The sequence below is a fragment of the Siphateles boraxobius genome, unplaced genomic scaffold, assembly GCF_051911475.1.
Source record: "Siphateles boraxobius isolate OS27281-9 unplaced genomic scaffold, OSU_SipBor_1 204, whole genome shotgun sequence".
In the NCBI taxonomy this organism is placed as follows: domain Eukaryota; kingdom Metazoa; phylum Chordata; class Actinopteri; order Cypriniformes; family Leuciscidae; genus Siphateles; species Siphateles boraxobius.
The window spans coordinates 4,244,479-4,270,536 of NW_027508816.1; the positions used below are offsets into that span (position 1 = coordinate 4,244,479).

General features: G+C 37.7%; 1 protein-coding gene across 1 annotated transcript in view; it reads left to right on the forward strand.

Moving 5' to 3' along the window:
• The first annotated feature begins 7,148 nt into the window (after positions 1–7,148).
• ppp3r1a (protein phosphatase 3, regulatory subunit B, alpha a) overlaps positions 7,149–26,058 on the forward strand; it is a 41,500-nt gene continuing 22,590 nt past the window's right edge. The window contains exons 1-2 of the mRNA XM_077237668.1: positions 7,149–7,386; positions 22,627–22,666. Of these exons, the coding sequence (XP_077093783.1) occupies positions 7,384–7,386; positions 22,627–22,666 (43 nt within the window). The 5' untranslated portion in view covers positions 7,149–7,383. The remainder of the gene's footprint in view (positions 7,387–22,626; positions 22,667–26,058) is intronic.

Genomic DNA, 26,058 nt, shown 5'->3' on the forward strand with positions numbered 1-26,058 from the left:
CCAACACAATTGTATTTTGTAAATATGAACAAATTTTGATTTTGATGGCTGCAACACACCCCAAAAAAGTCGGAACAGAGACAAAATAAAAGTGAAAAGATTATGCAACTCTTTTGAAACAGTCCAGATGAGCTGAATTGGTATTAATATATCATGTTTGGATGTAAAAAAGCTTCTCAGTCTTTGTAAGCAAAGATGGGTCATCATGGCTCATTATATGTGCCAAATATCACGAGAGAATTGTCAAACAAATCACATTTCTCAATACAAGCTTGCAAAGAATTTATTTATTCTTTCACCATCTTCCATACATGATAATGTGAAAAGATTCAGGGAATCCAGAGAAATCTCAGACTGTGTTGGGCAAGGCAAAAGAAAACCGTTGTCACTGAACACAGTCTGACGCTGCATCAAGAATCTGTATCTGTCAGTGAGTGTGAAATAATGAATATTGTGCAAAAATCACAAAACAAGTTATCTACAGACTGTCACTCAATTGATATGGTTCTAATACAAAAGATAATTAAAAGTATCATAAAGCCTCTAACACATATCTGTAACCTGTCGCTTAATAACGGCTGTGTACCGAAAAAAAAAGAAGAAAATTGCTAAGGTCATACCTTTGTTTAAAAATGAAAATAGGAATCACTTCACCAATTACAGACCCATTTCACCCCTTCCCCAGTTTTCAAAAATCCTGGAAAAAGTTTTTGATAATCGGTTAGAAAATTTCATACTTAAGTATAAGCTAATCAATGAAGGACAATATGGGTTCAGACCCGGTCACCGTGATTTTGCCAAGTAAGACATGGTCCTGGATCAACATTCCTGTCCCAAAATGTAGTCCTTACCCAATCCCTACCCCTAAACCAGGGGCGTCGCTAGGCCCTTTTTAGGGGGGCTTCAGCCACCCTAAACTTCTGCCTAGCCCCCCTAATATGTGTGATTAATGTAGGCTACACAAATTCGTGTTCGCTTCAGTCTTGTTATAATCAGATTCAGCGCGTTCTTCATCTTCAATCCGCAGCGGCACCGAGCAGAGAGCACGTCAGAAACAGAGGACAGTGTGTGTGTGTGTGTGTGTGTGTGTGTGACTGTGTATTCTTCTGAGCCTCATTGGTCTGTCACTGCTCGTCAATGTCAGAATATTTGAGATGACCAATCAAATCAAAGTAGGCGGTCTTTATGTTCACAGACGCTGCTGAGCGCGAATTTTAACAGTGCGACTCGACGCGTACGGTCAAGATGTAAGTAGCTAAACTTAACATTTTATATTTGACATTTTTTTAGGTCATAAATGTTAAACAAATGACAAAAAACTAATATAGTTTTGTTTATTTTCGCCATTTTGAACTGAAAATAGGCCCATGTAACGTGTAATGTAATAATTAGTTTACTGTCATTGTGAGGGGACAAGAAACATTAAAGCCGGTTTCATCATGTTAGGCACAAGATTAATAATGAATGTGTACATATTGAGAATATAATACAAACTGTAGCCTTTAGTAGGCTAAATTAAAAAAGCTCGAGCTTTAGGAGGGGAAGAGAAAGGGATGAAGAGACTGAGAAAAAAAGAAAGAGTGATGGAGATGAGGAGAGGGCAGGTATTGACAAATAATCTACTGCCCACTGACATGGTTTTAAAGCTATTTCTTATCCTTTTTTTTTTTTGGTCTTAAAAACGTCTTGAAATGCACATATCAGAGAAATAAAAATGTTTAACCCCCTACCAACCTCAAATTTAGGACCTCTTTGATTATAAAGCCCTGTCTACGGCCCTGTATTAGGCGTAAGATCAATAATGAATGTGTAGCCTACATATTGTGAATGCAACCTATCAGTTGACCCATGTTTACTTTCTTCATTGACAGACAAAAATGAAAAGCCTATATCAGTCAAAGCTCAGCTTTAGGAGGGGAAGAGACAGGGCAAGATATAAACAAATGAGAAAAAGAGTGTGATGCTGATGAGGAGAGAAAAATAATCAGCTGCCCACTGACATGGTTTTAAAGCTGTTATCCATTTTGTTTGGCCTTCAAAACATCTTAAAATGCACATATGTAGATCAGAGAAATCAAAATTTTCTCGGGGAAACCCTGAACCCCCCTATATGTCCTACCTCACATTTGGGACCACAGTGATTATAAAACCCTGCCTATGCATGGTAATGAAATTAATCGTGAACATTAGATCCTAAACTAAAGTGTTAACTTTGTTTTATTATTTTAAAAAAAAATCATACCCTTATTGGGGGCTTAGCCTCCCTAAAATGAAAATCCTAGTGACGCCCTGCCCTAAACCTAACCCTACCCATAACTTTTCTCTAAAATCAGAGGGTAATGAAAGGTGAATGACACTGATGGTTAAGTACTTCACCTTGGTTCTAAGCCTAAACTTGACATAAACTGTAAACTTGTCCCTCAAATCTGATTGGTTAATTGGAAGGTTGATCCAGGAACATGTGGCACTTGGTGAAATCACGTTCACCTTTCAGACCCAATAGATCTACTTCAATGGCCATAATTGATGCTACAGAAGAAATATCTAAGGCTTTAACAACTAAAAAACATGCAATAGGTATTTTTATTGATCTCAAAAAAGCTTTTGACACCATCAACCATGATATATTACTTAAGAAATTAGAACGATCTGGTGGCTGGGAAATGGGTGAAAAGTTATTTGAGCGACAGAGTACAGTATGTCCAAATGGGTGAGCTCTCTTCTGGATGTCTTGACATTGCTTGCGGTGTCCCTCAGGGATCAGTATTGGGCCCCTAATTAATTAATTTGTATATTAATTATATTTGTATTGTTTCTCAATTGGTTAAATGTGTATTGTATGCTGATGATACAAATATTTTCTATAGTAATGATAGTTTGGAGGAACTGATTAGCGTTATAAACAAAGAACTAAGTAAATTTAAAAAAATGGGTGGAATGTAATAAATTATCCTTAAATCTAGATAAATCTAAAGTGATGTTTTTTTGGAAAGTATCAAGCTGACTCACAGAACCGGGTTGTGATAGAAGGAGTACACATTGAAAATGTTCAGGAAATAAAATATTTAGGCGTAACGATAGACCATAAGTTAAGCTGGAATGCCCACATCAGACATATAACTACTAACGTCTCCAAAAGCATTGCTATAATTAGTAGAGTTAAACATATTCTTGATTATAATGCACTCCATACCTTGTATTGTTCTTTAATACAGCCATATCTAACCTACTGTGTAGAGGTATGGGGCAATAATTACAAAAATGTAATTCAGTCACTTTTTTTGCTACAGAAAAGAGCTGTAAGAATTATACACACTAATCCTCTCAAAGTTATTAAAAATGCAGGATCTTGTAAAATTATATAATGCACAGTTCATGTTCAAAGCATATAATTATTTATTACCTGTGAACATTCAAAATATGTTTTCTGATAAAGAGCAGTCGTACAGTTCGAGATGATTTGGAAACGTTGTGTTCAGGAGGAGTTTTTCTGTGTGTTTGTGGGGTCACGTTGTGGGATAATCTGGGGCCGGGATTAAAGCAATGTCAAGGCATACACAATTTCAAACGTCTTTATAAACAAAAGATCTGGTCCCTTTATAATAGTAATGAGGTTTGATTGTATTCATGTTGTGTGGAGTGTTGGACTGGTTGTTATTTACTCTTGTGGTATTCCATCTACCATTGTTGGTATTTGATAATCATTGCTATCTGAGGTAATATTTGTATATTATGAATATGTATAGTATGTATGTGTGGTTTTGCTCTTGTGCAACTATAATTATTGTTTCTCAAAGATGTACTATTATTGCTATTATTTATTTTATACACACACACACACACACACACACACACACACACACACACACACACACACACACACACACACACACACACACACACACACACACACACACACACACACACACACACACACACACATATATATGTGTATATATATATATATATTTCCTCTTTTATTTTTATCTGAGATTATTGAAGCAGGAATCAGCTATTTTTTTTTCTTGTATAAATTCTTTGACAGACTGGGGTGGGTTCAATAAGTTTTACTTCTCCCCACTCCATTTCAAGCATAAATTATTACTATTATTATTGTATATCTTTTCTGTTGTTGCACTATTTGCTTGAAATAAATAAGTAAAAAATAAATCAAAATAAAATAAAATAAAATAAATGCCACTTGAATCTCTGTTATGAAGGAGAAAGCTATACATCTGTTCTCTGCAGAGACGCCGGCGAGTTCAGATGGTCTAGAAGACAGTGGGAATGTGTGCTGTGGTCAGATGAGTCCATGTTTCAGCTTGTTTTTGGAAAAAACAGACCAAGTTCTCAGTCCCAAAGACAAAAGGGAGCATCCAGACTTTCACCAGCGACAGGTACAAAAGCAAACCCATGTCATAGTGTCGGGGGGCATCAGTGCAAACGCCATGAGTAACTTGCATTTGTGTGAAGGTAACACTGACATGGAGGCATATATTTGGATTGTACAGAGACATAAACTGCCATCAAGATGACATCTATCCTGGAGACAAAACAATGCCGGGCCTCATTCTGCACATGCTAAAACTGAACGTTTTCTAGACACTTTTTTCTAGGAAGTGCCTGACAGCAGTCCAGATGTGTCTCTTATTGAACATGTATGACCCATCATGAAAAGGAGAATCAGACAGTGATGAGCACGGACTGCTGAGCAGCCGTCTTGTATCAGACATGATTGGGCAAATATTCATACATCCATCCATTCTTTATAACACTTGTCCATAGTGTTATTATTTTGCCCACTGTTATTATATTGCCCATTATTTTCTGTTATCACACCCCATATTTTAGAGACCTAAACCGAAATAATTTTTAAATGTTTCTATCATGACTACATAAAAATGTCTTTTAAAAACTTTTAACTGCATTTTATGATGGCCAAAAGGCACAGAATAACAGGAATGACCCATCAGTATTCGTGCAGCATCACGCAGAGCAAAGGTTTCTAGATACCAGAGCCATTGTGGAAATCCTCACAACTGATGTATCCCTCAACTGAAAATGTTCAATAGTACAGAGATAATTATCATTTGGCTGTTCATCTCAACATGGCCGCCAGCAGGTGGCGCTGCAGCCTAGTGCTCTTCAAGATATCTAGAGGATTATGTTTTAGCATGTTCATGAAACATGTTAAGACCTTCACATCTTAAAAGACCACGCTAAGACCTTAAAGTAAGGTAAGACCACTTTAAACCGTATATAAACCTAAAGTCTTAGTGTTTATGAAATCCCAATCAGATTAGGTTTTGACATAAAGACGTAAAAACAGAAGGCCTATGCCCATCTCATGGATGTGCCAACAGTGGAATAATATGCATATAATATCAGACAAACAGCCACAGGAGACATTTTGTATTTGTAATTTTGTTTTGTCTATTTATAGAGAAGTCAGAATTATTTCAGTATCGATACATTGAAGTCTGCTTTCATTTTGAAATGTGATGCTTGAATTTCCAGTCCTGTTATGCAGTTTAAACTGTGATAAGTCTTCATTTAATTCAAATTTAATTTAATGTTTGTGCTAATTTAAGAAAAGCACTACTAAGGCTATACCAGATTTTCATAATAATAATAATAATAATAATACATTTATTTTATATAATGCCTTTAAAATTTGCTTCCTCAAAGCGTTTTACAGGCAAACATAACAACAGAGAAAACAACACACTTTAAATACAAAAATAAACATATAAAATGAATAATCAAGTAAAAGCATTCCCAAAATAGAATGGTTTGAGACTAGATTTAAAAGTCACTGATATATTTGCTTCCCTGATGACAGCCGGGAGAGAATTATTGTTTTGAATTGAATTGAATTGTTTTGGGATGGACATGTAAATGAACTGCCAAATAGGAATGACCCAAACTCCAGTGATGTGTGCGTTCAAGTCATGTTGGAAAGATCGTATTTATGAGTTGAACGCACATGAACACCACCACAAACTCGCATACATACGAGTGGGGAGCTCGGGATTTTTTTAAAGGTATACTAGTATACCTAAGGTATAAAGGTAAAGTATTTACTCACCATCAAGTTGTTCCAAATCTGTATGAGTTTCTTTCTTATTCTTTACAAAAGAAGATATTTTAAAGATGTTGTTAACCAGACATTTGATGGCACTCACTGACTTCTATATTTTTTTTCCTACTATAGAAGTCAATGGCTACCACCAACTGTTTGATCAACAAACATTCTTTAAAATATCATACAGGTTTAGAAAAACCTGAGGATGACAGCATTTTATTTTTCAAAACTATACCTTTAGGCGAAGCCCTGATCTTTACAAGTTGGGGGATTGTTAGGGGAATACCACAATACTTATATTTAAATTATACTATTTAGCAGTATTGTCAGGCTTATACAAAACCATATAAAATATATTTTGCATATATAACAAAATAAGCTACTTGCTCAACAGCATTGTAATATAACAATATAATATGAAACAAAAGTTGCACGTGGCTTCATAAAATGTATTAAAAACATTAAAAAGCAATGCAAAACTGATGCACATTCTTTGTTCTTCATTTTCTGGGAGTTTAAAAACCTTACTGTATTTTGTGTAGTTAAATATCTCTTAAGAAAATAAACCATGGTTTATAGTAAAAGTTTAGTAACCATAGTTTTTGCCAGATTGAGTACCATTTGTATAACCACAGTTTTACAACAAATACCATAGTTAAACTATGCTTAGTGTAGCAAATCCATGGTTAATTTGTAGTTACCATGGTTTTTATATAATAACCATGTTTTTTGGTTTTATTTGTCGTAAAAACATGGTTAATTTTCGTAAGGGAGAAGGTGCGCCGCCATCTTGTTCCACCGAAAGTGACTAAACGCACCTGACGTCGAAAACACGACTTCTCAACTCGTAAATACGAACTTCCCAGGAGGAATTGACTTCAACGCAACATGAGTTGGCCTGCATTGTGAAGGCACCTTCCCTGATATGCAAATTGTCGTGTTTGCGTGTGTTTGTGTGAGTGTGTGTTTGTGTGAGGGTGAAGGCAGTAAGGTTTCCCGGATGTAGTGTACGGAAGGCCCGCCCACCAGCACGTCTTAGGTCCGCCTCTTTCGGCTCTCGTCCAATAGCAGCGCGCCTCATATGCTCCTCCCCCTCCCCGCCCTGCCGCTCGTGCTCGCGTCGCTACTGCAGTGAAACCCACGGAAACAGACGGAAAATAGGTTAGGCTTCTGCTGTATCAAAACCAGCATTTATTTGACAAAACAACGAGACCAAGAGCAGAATTTTCCTCTTATATTTGTGCAGTCATTTATTGCTGTTCATTTCCGTGGGGGAATTCCATCGCACAGGCAGCAACATGGTAAGAAACACATTCGCAGCACTGTAAACAAATACCAGATATCGGTTTCAAATGCATCCTGAATGCGCTGGGAAACAGATTCAACGTATGGTCGAGCTGTCCAAACACGAAGATTTACGGGTTTCCTATCGTGCATCTGCCAGGTTGTGAATGTGTGTATCCATTGTTGGTCTAATTCATGCAAAGTGGTTGCAAAGCCATTGCAGAAACAAATGCTAACCTGAGTCAGTCAGTGCTGAATGTGCTGTCTTGTGTGATGCAGTTTGGCATTTCAAGTTAAAGCCAGAGCTATTAAGTATGACATTAGTTATTAGGAACATCTCCATTTCCATTATTGTGATAGATAAGAGAACGGTTATCATATGCATGATATCCGCGCAGGTTGTTTCACCCATTTTTATAGTTGAATTATGTAGGTGTGCATTGTATAATATACTTGAAAGGGTGCAGTAATGATCATTATTTTGTAGTGAAATGCTTCATGTCCAGATTACAAAAAATGTTGTGATAGTATCTGATGGCAATACCACCATGATATTGAATGATTACCATATTCATGTAGGCTACTATAGTATTTGCATGGTGCTTTAAAGAATACCAATGGTAATACTAAAGAGATCCACAGTATTGTCTAAATGTTCTATCATCAATACCAATGTAATAAATGTCTGTTCTCTCTGTTTCACTAGAAATTGTGTAGTGAAACTTTGCTTTTCAGAATCTCATTAAACGTCATGATTGACAGATTGCAATGCAAGTCAAAAATATGCCTTTATAGAAACAACCACCTCGCAGAATCATATTTGCTTTAGTTGTTTTGCAAGTTGACATAAATACAAATCCACGTCGATTTCCACTTAGACTAGGTCTTGAGATTTACAATATATAACAAGGGACAGAAATCAATACTGATATTATGCAAGTCCTTGACATCAGCGGTAAACCACTGGAAATTATTAAAAAAACGAGGTGCGTTGTGAATATTTTAATTTAAGTTAGTTAACTGGAACAAAACCCGTGATCTACTCCAGGTCCTTCGGGGTTCGGCATTTTAATAAAACCATACGCAATAGTCTGTCTGTTTCTGGAAGAGTCTTGTGACGAAGTCAAACTAGTATCTAATGCACTTCTGTCAACTTGAGGTCAAACGGCAACCCTGAAACATTGAGTTTGTGTTGTGACATTTTGGGAAAAGAAACTAAATATCAATCTTTATTAAGTTGAATGTGGTCCTGCTGCATATACAGGGCCTTACGCAATAATCCAGACCCTTGACTTATACTTTCATTGACGGTATTATGAATATTGCATTGCTTGATATTTCAATGCACTGGAACTTAATTCCAGTCTTGTTTTCCCAAGCGTCAGGCTTAAACATGTTGATAACATCACCATATCTGGCCCATAGGCTTTTTAAGGTGTGGCCACACATTTCACTTTGAATTTCTGTGCAAAAATCTAGGTTTTTGGTGATGATATTTCAGCTAGAGTTGCTCTATACTATTACTTTAGATATACTGTAACTATAAAATGTCAGGTGCTACACCTTCTTCTGTATTAATGGCTTTTTGTGGCTCTTTTCCTTACATAACAGTGTGTCGTGCAGCTCTTAATGTGGCCTGGTGCAGCTGTGATCTGCCGTTCAGTTGGGTAAACCTTTGCACAGTGCTGATACTTACGCTGAGATTTGGGGTACGTTTACACGATAACGATGTACTAAAAATGGAAACGTTTTTCCTTTGCATTTTTCGTGTAGAGACGACAACGTTGTTAAAATGTGAAAACAACTCAAACCGCTGTATTCTGCTGCAGGAGATGGACATGACGCTTTGAAGAAACACTACTCGCCTGTAGACTGAACACGTGATACGCCTGACATATGGAGACAATAGCGGTTTTGTTTTCAAAAACTTGCACTTTGAATCCCGTATTCAAAAGTTTGTGTTTTCGAAACGCCGTTTTAAATATACGACCGAAACGCATACAAATTTTTGGCCCTTCATAGTTCCCTATATGAAATTCATTTTATTTTTCTTAAATTCGGTTTTCTATTTCCTCAGATTTATTTTTTATTTTTTCCCTTCTGGATTCCATTTTAATGCTTAAATTAAAGTATAATTATTAAAAAAAACATGTTCTTATGAATTGAAATCATGATTCTTAGACAACAATTTATTAAAAGTTTAACAAAAATTAACTGACTAATTAGTTGAATTTATAAAACTTTAATAATTTATTGTATATATATATATATATATATATATATATTTTACTACAATAGTGCACTATGAATTTTTTATTTTTAAGGAAAAAAAAGTCTGCTTAAATGATTCTGGATTTATAATTTATTACAAATGTATAATCAAAATGTGGTAATAACACCAGGGTATTAACATTAACAATTTAGCCTAATTAATCTCTAATCAAATGAAAATGAACAAATCCTGGTTACACTTTATTTTAAGGTGATATAGTTCCATTGTAATATTAATCGTACATGTACTCACTGTAGAGTTATGGTTAGGTTTTGGTTTAAGGCTAGTTACTTGTAATTATGCATCATTTACTGTTATTACTAGTAAGTATGTGTAGTAAAGTGTAACTATGTCACCTTAAAATAGTGTTACCCAAATCCTTTTATTTTCTGCATTACTGAAATCATAGATCCCTAGGTTTACTTCAATCACTAAATTATGAATATTAGTATTAGTCTGAGAAGACGTTCAGTGCATCATGAGGTGTGGTGTATAATGCAGGATATTCTGTCAGGAATCGCCCACCTGAACCGGACGAGCATTTACATTTACATTTAATCATTTTTCGAGCGTCTGTCTGACATGTAAAGTGATCCATCACAGTTTATTGTTCCTGCGTGGAGTTTAGATCAATAGGAATGCTAGCGGATAGCTTTCTCCAGTTACACACGCACACACACACACGCACGCACACACACACACACACACCAGCATTGCTCAAGCGGAGGCCTGCTATCTGCTGTTTGTGATCATTAGTCATTTACTGTGGGCATCATGATGGAGAATGAAGAATAATCATATTGCTTCTCTCCCCTTTATTACTCATGCTTGCAATTGTACTTTTAGCAGAAAATAATAATCTTTAGCCGGTTTTTCGTGAATATCAGAATCTAGTCTAGGTCTACTTCAAGCCTTATGAATCTGGGAGAATCTTGCAGAAACCATTCAGTTCAGCTCAAGTTTATTTGTATAGCGTTTTTCACAATACGATTTGTTTCAAAGCAGCTTCACGGAAAATGCTTTCTGTTATCAGTCAGAGATGAGTGTACCGATGTAAGTGATATACAGATATGATAGGCTATATGGTTAGTTGGCCTGTCTCGATTATTAAATAGCCATCTAATCACAGTTATTTAATGTAACCATGATTGGGGAGACAGACAAAAGACATAAGCCCCTTTAACACACACAGTATTTAAAGTCCCCCTGTAGTCAATAATTGTATCCCTTAAAACTCATCTTTGATCACCAAAATTACATATATACATTTTTTTTCCTTAAAAATAGTCTTCATGCCTTAAATGTAGCTTGAATGTAACTCGACACCCTTGCCTCATTTAGTATGCGCAGTTCTATAAATATGCAAATGAGCCCCGCCTCCACTCACTCAGAGATCCACTTGTTGGCGATCTCACGTTGATCTGATTGGTTAGTTTGTGACGTCAGAAACACCAGTGATTTCAAAGCGTGTTTTTGAGACTGTCTTTGGTTCACTGCAGTTTTAAGCAGAAAATACTCAGCAATGCTGTCGACTTATGAATTTGCACATGGTTTGTCTTAAAGCATATTAAAAACACCACATAGACACATAAACAACATTAAAAGCTGGATTTTCACAACAGGGAGACTTTAAGAGATCATGTGTGAACAGGACCTTTTCAGAAATACCAGTGGTAATTTAGCAGTATGAGAGGTTGTAGCCTCTGATTACCAGATTACCCGACAGAGTGATCAGGATCAGGTCTTCATCAACCATGAAAGGGTTTATTCTGAGATCACACACACACACACGCACACATGCATACACATACATGTACACACAGACACACACACACACACACACACACAGCCAGTTATATTGAGGAATAGATGTTGTTCAGAATAGAATGGATGGCGCTATTGACCAATCAGAATCAAGTATTCCACAGAGCCGTGCAATAATTGTCTATATATCCTAATCACCTGTTAACAAACATGTATTCATCACTTCAATGAGCTCATTGTTTCTGCCTTAAATAATACTTTTTTTAAAGTAATACATTATTAGCTAACTGTGTGATCATTTCTGAAATGCATAACTTAGACACCGTCACCTCTGATAACAGATCACTCTAAATTATAATGTAGATGCATGCATTTTCTGTAAAGCTGCTTTGAAACGATGCGTATTGTGAAAAGCGCTATACAAATATAATGTGAATTGAGTGTGTGTAGTATGAATGCAATCTGGACGTACTACATTCGCCATGTTGTCAGTATCATGTGACCTTCCAGCATCACTGTCATTCAAAAACCCTCTCCTGTGGCCTCATGGGATAGCAAAGTGTCCGTCACTAGAGAAGATCATGCGGGTACTTTTGTCTACTCTTTTATAGGTACTGTGAATTAACTTCTTGTCACATACTGTTTTTCGCCTATAGTTTGGAAGTATGTGAACTAAAGCGCTTCTCCTAAAGCGCTTCTGCGGGCGATGAAGACAACAGCGCCGTGTGTGTGAATGGTCTCTAAACGGTAAAAAGCCAGAACGTCGTTGCTTGTGGGAACGCTACACTGTAAAAAATGATCGTGATATTAACGGTAAAAGACTGTAAAAATTCTACAGTGAAAAACTGTTAATTGGTTAACTGAAAGTTTCCTTACTATATACGGTAAATAACTGTGATGTATATAATGGTACATTTAATGTAATTTTACTGTAAAATACCGTTAAATTTACAGTTTTTGGAAGTGAAAAAGAACAAGTCATTGTATAATTTATAGTGAAAAAATGTAAATTGACATTTCCACAATTCCCTGCGTGACACTTCACATTTAAAGTATTTTTAAAGTAAAACTGTTTCTTCATAATTTTCTTAGTTTTTTTTCTAATCGTACATTAGGGTTTTATGTTACATATAATGTTGTTAAATTAATGCTGCTTATTGCATTTTTTAAATTTCAACATTGTACCATGATGGTGTTTAATGTTAGTGTGAATGACAGTGTGCAGCTTCTATATATTAATGTTAACTTTCATGTGGAAGAGCTGCTTATGATGAGCTTTGATTGATCATTTGACTCTCATCACTGTTGTGATTGTTGGCTGTCAGTGCATTACAATGGAACAAAACAGATATTAATACTTCAAAAGATCAGTAAAATAACTTTATATCCATTTATATACATTTCATTAGATAATGAAATACGGTTTATTGCTGTAAAATTATATACGGTTAAAAGTCTGTAAAACCTAAAATGTTGCTACCGTGTTTTTGGTTACCAGAGGAAAACTCTGGTAACCACAGCTGCCAGTTTTTTCCCGTAAATAAACGGATTTTTTTTTTTACAGTGTACAGCATATAAACTCATTCTGGTTCAGAGATTGTGCATTGTTTTAATGCAGCATCTCTACTAGCAATGAAGCTGTGAGTTTAATTACTTCAAAAACAGCAACCTTTCCACCCCGTTCCTGAGCAAGATAAACCGTTCCCGAGCAAGATAAACCGTTCCCGAGCAAGATAAACCGTTCCTGAGCAAGATAAACCGTTCCCGAGCAAGATAAACCGTTCCTGAACAAGATAAACTGTTCCTGAGCAAGATAAACCGTTCCTGAGCAAGATAAACCGTTCCCGAGCAAGATAAACCGTTCCCGAGCAAGATAAACCGTTCCCGAGCAAGATAAACCGTTCCCGAGCAAGATAAACCGTTCCCGAGCAAGATAAACCGTTCCTGAACAAGATAAACTGTTCCTGAGCAAGATAAACCGTTCCTGAGCAAGATAAACCGTTCCCGAGCAAGATAAACCGTTCCCGAGCAAGATAAACCGTTCCTGAACAAGATAAACCGTTCCCGAGCAAGATAAACCGTTCCTGAGCAAGATAAACCGTCCCCGAGCAAGATAAACCGTTCCCGAGCAAGATAAACCGTTCCTGAGCAAGATAAACCGTTCCTGAACAAGTTAAACCGTTCCTGAACAAGTTAAACCGTTCCTGAGCAAGATAAACCGTTCCCGAGCTAGAAAAACCGTCCGTGAGCAAGATAAACCGTTCCCGAGCTAGAAAAACCGTCCCTGAGTAAGATAAACCGTTTATCTTGCCGTTCCTGAGCAAGATAAACCGTCCCTGAGCAAGATAAACCGTTCCCGAGCAAGATAAACCGTTCCTGAGTAAGATAAACCGTTCCCGAGCAAGATAAACCGTTCCCGAACAAGATAAACCGTTCCCGAGCAAGATAAACCGTTCCTGAGCAAGAAAAACCGTCCCCGAGCAAGATAAACCGTTCCCGAGCAAGATAAACCGTTCCCGAGCAAGATAAACCGTTCCTGAGCAAGATAAACCGTTCCCGAGCAAGATAAACCGTTCCCGAACAAGATAAACCGTTCCTGAGCAAGATAAACCGTTCCTGAACAAGTTAAACCGTTCCCGAGCAAGATAAACCGTTCCTGAGCAAGATAAACCGTTCCTGAACAAGTTTAACCGTTCCCGAGCAAGATAAACCGTTCCCGAGCAAGATAAACCGTTCCCGAGCAAGATAAACCGTTCCCGAGCAAGATAAACCGTTCCCGAGCAAGATAAACCGTTCCTGAACAAGTTAAACCGTTACTGAGCAAGATAAACCGTTCCTGAACAAGATAAACTGTTCCTGAGCAAGATAAACCGTTCCCGAGCTAGAAAAACCGTCCGTGAGCAAGATAAACCGTTCCCGAGCTAGAAAACCGTCCCTGAGTAAGATAAACCGTTTATCTTGCCGTTCCTGAGCAAGATAAACCGTCCCTGAGCAAGATAAACCGTTCCCGAGCAAGATAAACCGTTCCTGAGTAAGATAAACCGTTTATCTTGCCGTTCCTGAGCAAGATAAACCGTCCATGAGCAAGATAAACCGTTCCCGAGCAAGATAAACCGTTCCTGAGTAAGATAAACCGTTCCCGAGCAAGATAAACCGTTCCCGAGCAAGATAAACCGTTCCCGAGCAAGATAAACCGTTCCCGAGCAAGATAAACCATTCCTGAACAAGATAAACCGTTCCCGAGCAAGATAAACCATTCCTGAACAAGATAAACCGTTCCCGAGCAAGATAAACCGTTCCCGAGTAAGATAAACCGTTCCTGAGCAAGATAAACCGTTCCTGAGCAAGATAAACCGTTCCTGAACAAGATAAACCGTTCCCGAGCAAGATAAACCGCCCCTGAGCAAGATAAACCGTCCCTGAGCAAGATAAACCGTTCCCGAGCAAGATAAACCGTCCCAGAGCAAGATAAACCGTTCCCGAGCAAGATTAACCGTTCCCGAGCAAGATAAACCGTTCCCGAGCAAGATAAACCGTTCCCGAGCTAGAAAAACCGTCCGTGAGCAAGATAAACCGTTCCTGAACAAGATAAACCGTTCCTGAACAAGATAAACCGTTCCTGAGCAAGATAAACCGTTCCTGAGCAAGATAAACCGTTCCTGAGCAAGATAAACCGTTCCTGAGCAAGATAAACCGTTCCTGAGCAAGATAAACCGTTCCTGAGCAAGATAAACCGTTCCTGAGCAAGATAAACCGTTCCTGAACAAGATAAACCGTTCCTGAACAAGATAAACCGTTCCCGAGCAAGATAAACCGTTCCCGAACCGTTCAAGATAAACCGTTCCTGAGCAAGATAAACCGTTCCTGAACAAGATAAACCGTTCCTGAACAAGATAAACCGTTCCCGAGCAAGATAAACCGTTCCCGAACCGTTCAAGATAAACCGTTCCTGAGCAAGATAAACCGTTCCTGAGCAAGATAAACCGTCCCTGAGCAAGATAAACCGTTCCCGAGCAAGATAAACCGTTCCTGAGTAAGATAAACCGTTTATCTTGCCGTTCCTGAGCAAGATAAACCGTTCCTGAACAAGATAAACCGTTCCTGAACAAGATAAACCGTTCCCGAGCAAGATAAACCGTTCCCGAGCAAGATAAACCGTTCCTGAGTAAGATAAACCGTTCCTGAGCAAGATAAACCGTTCCTGAACAAGATAATGTGTTGCTTAAACACATTCTCAAACACATAATGTGTTGCTTAAACCGTTCCTGAGCAAGATAAACCGTTCCCGAGCAAGATAAACCGTTCCCGAGCAAGATAAACCGTTCCTGAGCAAGATAAACCGTTCCTGAGCAAGATAAACCGTTCCTGAGCAAGATAAACCGTTCCCGAGCAAGATAAACCGTTCCTGAACAAGTTAAACCGTTACTGAGCAAGATAAACCGTTCCCGAGCAAGATAAACCGTTCCTGAGCAAGATAAACCGTTCCTGAGCAAGATAAACCGTTCCCGAGCAAGATAAACCGTTCCCGAGCAAGATAAACCGTTCCCGAGCAAGATAAACTGTTCCTGAGCAAGATAAACCGTTCCCGAGCAAGATAAACCGTTCCTGAGCAAGATAAACCGTTCCCGAGCAAGATAAACCGTTCCCGAGCAAGATAAACCGTTCCCGAGCAAGATAAACCGTTCCCGAGCAAGATAAACCGTTCCCGAGCAAGATAAACCGTTCCCGAGCAAGATAAACCGTTCCCGAGCAAGATAAACCGTTCCCGAGCAAGATAAACCGTTAAACCGTTCCTGAACAAGATAAACCGTTCCTGAACAAGATAAACCGTTAAACCGTTCCCGAGCAAGATAAACCGTTCCCGAGCAAGATAAACCGTTCCCGAGCAAGATAAACCGTTCCCGAGCAAGATAAACCGTTCCCGAGCAAGATAAACCGTTCCTGAGCAAGATAAACCGTTCCTGAGCAACATAAACCGTTCCTGAGCAACATAAACCGTTAAACCGTTCCTGAGCAAGATAAACCGTTCCCGAGCAAGATAAACCGTCCCAGAGCAAGATAAACCGTTCCTGAGCAACATAAACCGTTAAACCGTTCCTGAGCAAGATAATGTAGCTTTTCAGTGGCAAAGTGTTGGCAACACGTTTTTAAAGCAACACATTAATTTAGAAGAGTGATTAAAGTGACTGAAACTTCCTGCGCATTGAACGTTTTACCGCGCACATTCCAGCCAGACGTATATATTTTGGCCTTTTCTGTGATTGGCCAGTTTGTTGTGAATGAGATTGTTTCAGTTATTTACAGAATGATTTGATAACTTAAATAATTATAGGTGTTACACTGCAAAGTGACAACTTACAAAGGATTGAATTAATCACAATAATTTTCGACAATTAGACCTATTAAATGAACGATGCACAAAAAAAATGCATGACAAAAGCACTAAAATTAAAAACAATCAATCGAATTATTATAGCTCAAGTCATGTATTCAGTTAAACACAGTGAATGTATATAACGATAATATTACAGGATATTTTTTCAGAAACCATGACCGTGTATATACCAGAAAATACAGAATTAAGATGTATTTTGTATAAGAAACACAAAGCCTGTTTTACAATTAATTTTTATTTTTTTTGCTTTTCATAGATTTTCCCCTTAAACTTACATCATTGTATGAGTTCAGATTGTTAACTATTTTTTCAGCATAAATGAAAGGCTATACAACAAAGAGATATTGCTTGCAGATAGTTGCCACGAGCAAAAATGGACAGTTATATTTAGGATCCGCTATAAGTAGCATCTACAGCCATGAAACATTTGTCATTCTGTCTATTTATTTACACCTTGTTACTGTGATGTTTTGCTGTGCCGGATGTTCATTGTGCAGTGCATGTTTGTGTGCGGTCTAATTGACTCTGAATGCTGAATGCATTATTTATGAGTGTTTGCCTCTTAGGCTTCCCAGACAATGTTCAGCCCACTAAAGAGTTCATTTACATCTCAGAAGAGCCCACTAATGATTCAGGAATTCATTTAAAACCCTCTGTTTTCTCTTTTTTGAGCTGCAAGGCATCATTTGTTCATATCAGCATGGATCGTAGGTCTGCTGTGAATTGTCATCGCCCTAATTCATGTTTGGACTCGGAGGATTTGATATTAATAACCCAGTCCAACTCTTCAGAAACACTTCAGATGCCGTTTTGCATTTGCATACTGTATGTATATCGCATCTGTTTTTCACATTTGGTTTCATGGTTTGTGCTGCTGCTTCATCTTATCTGTGCATCTCTAGGGACGTTACAAGACAAAACCACCAAGTGTAATGCAGAATCAATATGATTGTTGTGTGATTAATAAATTAGGCTAATGTCTTCTGAATGTAGAAGGATTATGAGTTTTAATTGAGCATAAAATGCCTGAAATAGTGCTGAGGGACACACACATGTACAGATCAAATCTCACCCCGAAATCAAGACAATGATTTATAATAATAATAATATAATAAATATAAAGATAATAATATTTTAAACAGAATAAAATGAATTACATTTACTTTTGACAACCAAAAATTACCCCAAATTCTAATTGCAATTCTTATTATTCTTATGTTTTTTTACTTTAGTTAAAATGCAAAAAAAAAAAAAAAACATATACCATTTAACATCTTGATTACATGTTATGATCTCAAAAGTGACTAAATTAAATATGCATGGATGAACTATTCCCTAGTCCATTAACATGCTTTATTTGACTTGTATTGTATACGTTTTATATATTCAACCAAAAAGACTAGTTGTTTGGAGTGACAGGCAGCAACTCCTCATAATGGAGATTAGCATGATAATAATGTGTTTTAGGACATTTCACTCCTGAGGAAAGAGAATGGGCCTGATGATGTCTATACTTTTCACCCTTTAAAATGTTTACTTGTATTTCATTTGTATCTTATTTTATTTCTGATAGCCAGCCCAACGTTAGCTTTTCCTAACAGGAAAGTCCTAGTCCCAGCGGTGGCAGATTGGCGTCTCTGTTTATGAGTGGGCAGCTGTAGATGTGTGTGTGTATATATATATATAATATACAATATTGAGAATAGTCTATACAGCGATCGACAGCAGATCTGAGGGTTCGCTCCACAAGCCCCCGCTGATGCTGCGTAACATCGAGCCGAGAGACTTGCACACATTCAGAGTCACAGTGCTAATGGGGAAACTGTTGCTGTTTGTGAGAACAAGAATTCAGGCCTGAAAGGATTAAAACTAAATTATATTTTAATGTTTTTGAAAGAGTCTCTTTGCTCACCAAGGCTGCATTTATTTGATCGAATATACAGTTAAAACAGCGGTATTGTAAAATATTATTAAAACCGTTTTCTATGTGAATATATAGTCAATTGTAATTTATTCCTGTGATCAAAGCTGAATTTTCAGCATCATTACTCCAGTCTTCAGTGTCACACGATCCTTCAGAAATCACTATAATATGATGGTTTAATGATCAAGAAACAACATTTATGATTGTTATCGATGCTGAAAACTGTGGAAAACTGAAAACAGGGAAAACTGAGTTCTTGATGCTGACCGTGGTCCACTTGCACCTTGTGAAACTCAATGCGCTAGAAATCTGGGCTTTCTGTTCGATCATAACCTAAAATTTGATAAACAGATCAGTGCTGTTGTAAGATCGTGCTTTTTTCATCTTCGCCAACTTTCTAAAGTGAAACCTTTTTTAACCAAGAGTAACTTCCAAACAGTGATCCATGCTTTTGTTACATCACGTTTAGACTATTGTAATTCTCTTTATGTCGGTGTCTCTCAGTCTTCCCTCTCCCGTCTACAGCTAGTGCAAAACACAGCTGCTAGACTTCTCACTGGGACCCGTAAGTACGAGTCGATCACCCCGGTTTTATCATCACTGCACTGGCTACCTGTCAACTTTAGAATTGATTTTAAAATTTTATTATTTGTTTATAAAGCACTCAACAATTTGGCCCCTCAGTATCTTACTGCTCTACTTCGCCCGTACACTCCCTCTAGAAGTCTGAGATCTAGCGATCAATGTCTACTCATCGTGCCTAGATCTAGATTTAAAAAGCGAGGTGATCGCGCCTTCGCAACTGCGGGCCCTAAACTTTGGAACAGCCTACCTCTCCACATTAGATTAGCCTCGTCTGTTTCCTCCTTCAAATCTTCTTTGAAGACATATTTATGTTCCTTTGCCTTTAATACTGCTTAATTTTGGTAATTATGGTTTATCTATTGTTGTGTTTTCCTTTGTTGGTAGTTTTTATTATTATTTTGTTTTATTCCATCCTGTACGTCACTTTCGTCAGCCTTGGTTGTTTTTAAATGTGCCTTATAAATAAATATTGTTGTTGTTGTTGTTGAAAACAGTTGTGCTGTTTAAGATTTTTCTGGAAACTTTGATACTAAAATATATGTGGTAAGATTTATAAAAATAAAAAAAAGAGATAAATTAATATTGTATTTATCAAATATGCATTAAATTGATCAAACGTGACAGTAAAGACATTTATAATGTTACAAAAGATTTAAACACTGTACATCAAACACTGTAAGAGTATCTGATACTTGAAGAGTTTGGTTCGTGTTGTTCATGTCGAGAAGACGCTGTTTTTTGCTGACAATTTTTTGCTGAGCAAATCCACTGATGAGATTGATACGGTAAAACCCACGCCATCGTTACTGTTCGTATCAAGGCCTGTTCACACCGGGACGAATTTCGTGCGCAATATTCACCGATGTTTAACGCCTCGTGATTAAACAAATGGCGCCAATGTGAGTGTGCACACCAATGCGAAAAACGCCACGCGTAAAAGCATCATTTTTTTTAAAAACGCCTCGGGTTCGTTTTTTTGGTTTGACACACCGTGTCATAAACTATCCGACCAATCAGATTGGCGCTTTAGCTCACGTGTCTGGAGCTTCTGAAGTTACAGTAAAACACAACTTGGGGGCGCTCAAACACAAAACGGTCTTGCCGAACACACATACGTAACGGCGAAGAAGATGTACGCCAAGTAGCGTCTACACACTGCCGGGAAGAAGACGAGGAAGATGCAAGCCAAGATAAATGTAGAGCTGCTGTTCTCGTTGGTGTCGGAACATGCATGTTCATTCGGCTCATCGTCAGCGAAAATCGCTAGGTTATGAACACAAAAAACGCGTTGAAAAACGCTGGCGAATAACGCGCGCCGATATTCGTCCCGGTGTGTACGGCCCTTCACTGTGTATCAAGAGCTGAGACTCAGATATGATAATGAGCGTTTGCTTTCTGACCAATCACAGCAGAGCAGCTCTCAGAGAGGCGGGGCTTAGAGAGACTGAATCTGTGATCGAAGCGTTTCAGACACTGAGAGAAAAGAGCTGATTCTGCGATGTGTATTATGAGTTAAATAAAGTGTTTTTTGACCTTTGATGCGTTTAATCCATTTGTAGGAGACATTAGGAACATTTAAAATTGCACAATAGAGGCACTGTGAAATGTACTAACAAAGTTTTAAGTGAAAATTGTTTTTAGACTAATTTTTTTCATGCAAAAGCTGCTCCTGGTGGCAGTTTTATACGTAGCAGATATTATATTTATTACAGAGTAAGAACAAGCCTAACGCCAGGCCAAGCTCTCATCTGTCCTTCACTGCTGTGACAGATACAGAAACCATTGAACTGAATGAGACTTTATAAATAATAAATCAAAGCAGATGCAGATACAGAGGGGGGAGTATTGAGTATTTCATCTTCTAGCTTTTGGTTTGTATCAAATGAAAGAGAAGAATTCAGTGTCTCGGTGTCACAGTAACACTAAAGCCCCGTTCACACCGCCAGCGACACGCAGAGACAAAGCGACATGATCCCATTCATTTCAATGGAGCGCTGGCGACATCCGGCGACACGAGCGACAGTGACCGTTGGCGACAGAATGTGGGCGTGTCAAGCGACAAGAGACAAGCGACAAAAGTTGATAAATTTCAACTTTATGCAAATGAGAAGCGATTTTCGCGAGCGACAACCAATAGGAAAGAAGCCTTTTCAGTGGAGCTTACGTCACCGTCTCGAGTGCAGGCAAGTCAGAAGAGTTCGAGGATGATTACACTGTTTTATATGATTTAACTGTAACCACATATATGGATATAATAAAATGATGCATGGAAAAGAAACTGTCGACAGTCTCAGTGAGTTTAATTCATACATTTATAGTTCGAGTTGTCTAACTTTATGATGCAAGTTTAGTACTGCTGCAGTTCATTTTACAGTTTCCCCTGCATTGTTTTGACTATTAGGGTCAAGAAAATTGATTATTGGTCAAATACGAATGACGTTTTAGTAATTTATGACAGTATGAGTGAGTTTAATTTGTTGATTGATCGATCGTTAATCTAGTAAATGATTTAATCCACTGAACACTCCTGTGGTAATATAAAAACACTCTCCCAACAGCATATACTGTTTCTTTTTAGCCTAATTCCTAGTCAAATTAATATTGTATAGTTGTATATATCACTTGTGATGGTATTTTGTATAGATATGGCCAGACGTGCAGTCTACCAATAACATTAGAGCGACAGCACTTCGAACGCCCACAAGCGACTTCACAGTACAGAGCCTAGCGGCATACAGCAACAAAGTCGCTGGCGGTGTGAACGGGGCTTAATGAACAGGTGCTTCAAAGTATTGTTTTAAAAGCTATTGAAAGGTCATTAGATAGGATAAATGTATTCTGAAAAGTTTCATCTAACATTTGTTAAGTAAACGGGTTGGTAGGCTATTTGGTCTTGTTTAATTCTGTGTTGTGATGCGCTGCTCACTTCCAGTGTAACTGAGTGTTAATTAGCAACAACTTAATAAAATTGTTAAAACAATTATTCATTTACATTGCCGGACAAAAAAATCACAAATGTGTTTTTTCGATACATGAATATTAAAATATATTACCTATGCCTATAGTTCAGAGTTTTGATTTGTTTGTTTTTACTTGTGCTTTCGCATTTCAAAGTTTCTCAAATAATTCCCCTGGTTTAAATGACTCTTTGTGAAATTTAGTAAGTTAGTTACCCAAATTTCATAGTGTTTTTGATCAGTAGATACGAAACTGACACGTATTGATCTTCAAGTCGCACTGTGTGTTTGTGTGAGAAAGGTGATGTGTAATAATTTCTAGAAAATAAGTTGATAATCTTATGTTTTCTTCTTTTGTAGGGAAATGAGGCAAGTTATCCCTTGGAAATGTGCTCGCATTGTAAGTACCATTTAGTTTATACCATTACATACCATTCTATTTACATAGAAAATTAACTGTATAATCACACTAACTTTGCAACACAGTTATTGAACTGAACTGAATTGATCTGAATAAAGCCTTTCTAGAGCTTTGAATTTGAATTGAATGTGTCTCATATTTTCTGAAGTTTGCATCCAGTGTTATTTTACAGCTTATTACTGTGAAGGTCCTTTGAAACATTCGACATTTTATATTAAGTTGAAATATTTCACACAAAATAATGAATCTATTTCAGTATAATTCTCTTGCTGGTTCTCTAAAGTGCTGATAAACCTGGATGCTGACTGAAATGTGATGAATTGGTAGCGGTGAAAATGGTGTCAAGTAAAGCTTGTCTCCAGAGACGCTGCTAAGGCTTATTTTTAGCTCTGAAACTTTGTTTTAATTAGTTTTGCTTCCCTCTGATGTGCTCGAATGTTGAGCATGTGTGAAGAGGACAGTCTACAGTCACGCTCCCACCCCTGTGTGTGTGTGTGTGTGCTAGTTAAACTTTGCTGAGATTAACCATTTGTGTGCCATATTGAAGATACCTCATGCTAATAATGAGCTGTAGGGCTCGACTTAATGTCAGCACATGCTCTCTGTCCTAAACTACGAGCAAAACTGAAGAACAGACTGGTGAGATGTAGGGCTGGGAGATATGACAAAATAATTAATCTCGATTTACCGATTCACAATTTCGATTCCGACTTAGAAACGCAACTACAACATAATTAAATTAACATTCTCTTTATTAAAGCATCTGGTTAAAGAATGTTCTGTTCCAACAATTATGTAAAACAATCGACTTGCTAAATATCTATGCAGGAAAGCTGCATAACATATGAAGGCAAATATTGAGCAAACTTATCTTATGTCTCCCTGTAGTCAACAATTTTATCCCTAATCTGTGATCACCAAAAATTACATATTTAAGCTTTGGAAAAAAATCCTTCATGCCTTAAAATATCTTGAATGTAACTCGACACCCTTGCCTCATTTAGTATGCACGGCTCTATAAATATGCAAATGAGCCCCGCCTCCACTCACTCACTCACTCAGCTCAGAGATCCACTCGTTGACGATCACACGTTGATCTGATTGGTTACATGGTAGTTTGTGACGTCAGAAACACCAGCGATTTCAAACCGTGTTTTTGAGACTGTCTTTGGTTCACTGCAGTTTTAAGGAGAAAATACTCAGCAATGCTGTCGACTTATGAATTTACACATGGTTTGTCTTAAAGCATATTAAAAGCACCACATAGACATATAAACAACATTAAAAGCTGGATTTTTTTTTTTTTTTTACCTCGGGGGGGAATTTTAACATCCTATATGTTAGAAATATTATGAAATATTAAAAATACTAATTATTTCTTATCCAAAAAGTAGACATTCAGTTTTAGAGGTTACAGGACAGCTGTTCACTACATCTACAGATATTCTGGCTGAATCTCACAAAAACATATCCAATTGATATTCATAAAATAAATATGAAAAAATTAAGAAAATACATTTTGCATTGTGCTTTTATTTTCAAGAAAATCAAAGGAATAGTTCTTCTAAAAACTCATAATCTCATAATCAACTTATCCTCATTCGTTGTGCTAGTAATATACTAATATAGTCACTCTTTTCCATGCAATAACAATGAATGGAGATGATTACATGTTGGTCTGAGGAACAGACTGAAATTCAAGCAGTTTTTCACAGCTGTCTGAACTCGAGAATCATTTGCAACTGAATCTTTGAGTCCCAAAGAGAACCAGATATTTGTGTTTCTTAAACGAATCATTCAGACTGGTTTTATGAACTGGATCATCCTATTCATCGCGAAGATCTGACTCAAAAGAAGGATTTATTCTTTATTCTAGAATAGGCTTAATTTTCTTCATCATTCCTGCAAAATATTTAATATAATTCTTATTTCTTCCTTTTGATTTCGAGGTGAAATTTTACCATAGACAGTTTTTGATGGACTCGCAAGTACTAGAATAAAGTCTGCTATAGCTACTACATTTGGTGTTCACAAAAATCTTCAAGAAATCTTACACATGATAGTTTATAACAGGAGTTAATTGTTTAGCGGGCTAATGCATATGACCCACTTACAAGACCATGTGTGGAATAATGTGTGTCATGCTGGCATGTGGCCTCCCAAACGCTCTGAAGCGCTCAAAATAAGCCCCAGCCCGCTTGCTGGAGTCCCGTGGTGGTGTTGGGCTTCCCTTAGGGTGCGTTTCAGGGGGATCTTGTGACCTCATGGCTAAAAACAACATGACCAGCACTTCAGGTCTTGCCCAGTCGTTGGTAGGCTGATGTCAGGTTTGGCTGTTGGCGGGGAGAGTGACATTGATGGATCAGAGACTGGCAACAAACTGTCGTACATAAGAAAAGCTCCATGAACAGCACATTCCTGTGTTCAGAACGAAATTAGAATTTATTTATACATCCATCAAGATGATCACCGTAAAATAGCCAAAGCCTTTTTTGCATGGTGAAATTGATTATGAAGTATCAATTAATGTTCATGAGAAATTTAATTATTTGTTATTTTATTTATTTATTTTTAAGGAACACACAAATCATTTCAATCATCAATCGAAAAAAAAACTTGGCAACAAATAATTTTCGAAAGGTGCTCATGCGAGATGGGGTTGAAAAATTTGATGACAGGAAAAAAAAGGGAGGGAGGGAGGGAGGGGGTTTCCGGGGCTGGACGAGGAGCTGGAGACAGATGAAACCTCGGAGGAGTTGGGAAACCCCATGGACAAGACAATGAAGAGAGGAGCCAGACAAGAGCCAGGACGAAACCCCATGGTGAAACCTATGGGGGCAGGAGTCAGGGTGTAGCAATGACCTGACCGACAGAGTTGGAGACCCAGGTGGAGACCCAGGCAGAGATGAGAACCCAGGGTGAGTCCATATGCCTTTAGGGCCAGGGCGTGCAGTGGGACTGAGGACGATGGTGAAACCGGAGGGAAGGAGGAGCCTGGCAGAGCCAGAGGGGTGGAGGATCGAAGCGCAGCTGGAAAACCAGACGTCCGAAGCCTGAGGGATAGGGTTGGATACCGAACTCGGTACTTTTAATGGGACCGACCAAATTAAGTCGGTACTACTGAGTACCGATTCACATTAAATCAATTGGTGCCAAATTTCGGTACACGAGAATGCATCTTTTTCTTCTATGTTGTAATTTTAACAGTATACAGCTCAGTTGTGCCGCATGTTGTTTGACCAAAAAGTTACATTTCATTTAAAAGATCAATTAAATTAATGTTTTATGTCTTCATTTGATTACTAGAAAATTCACAACACAGAATTTGTGGAAAACAAAACATTTCACATAATTTATTTTTTATTACTGAC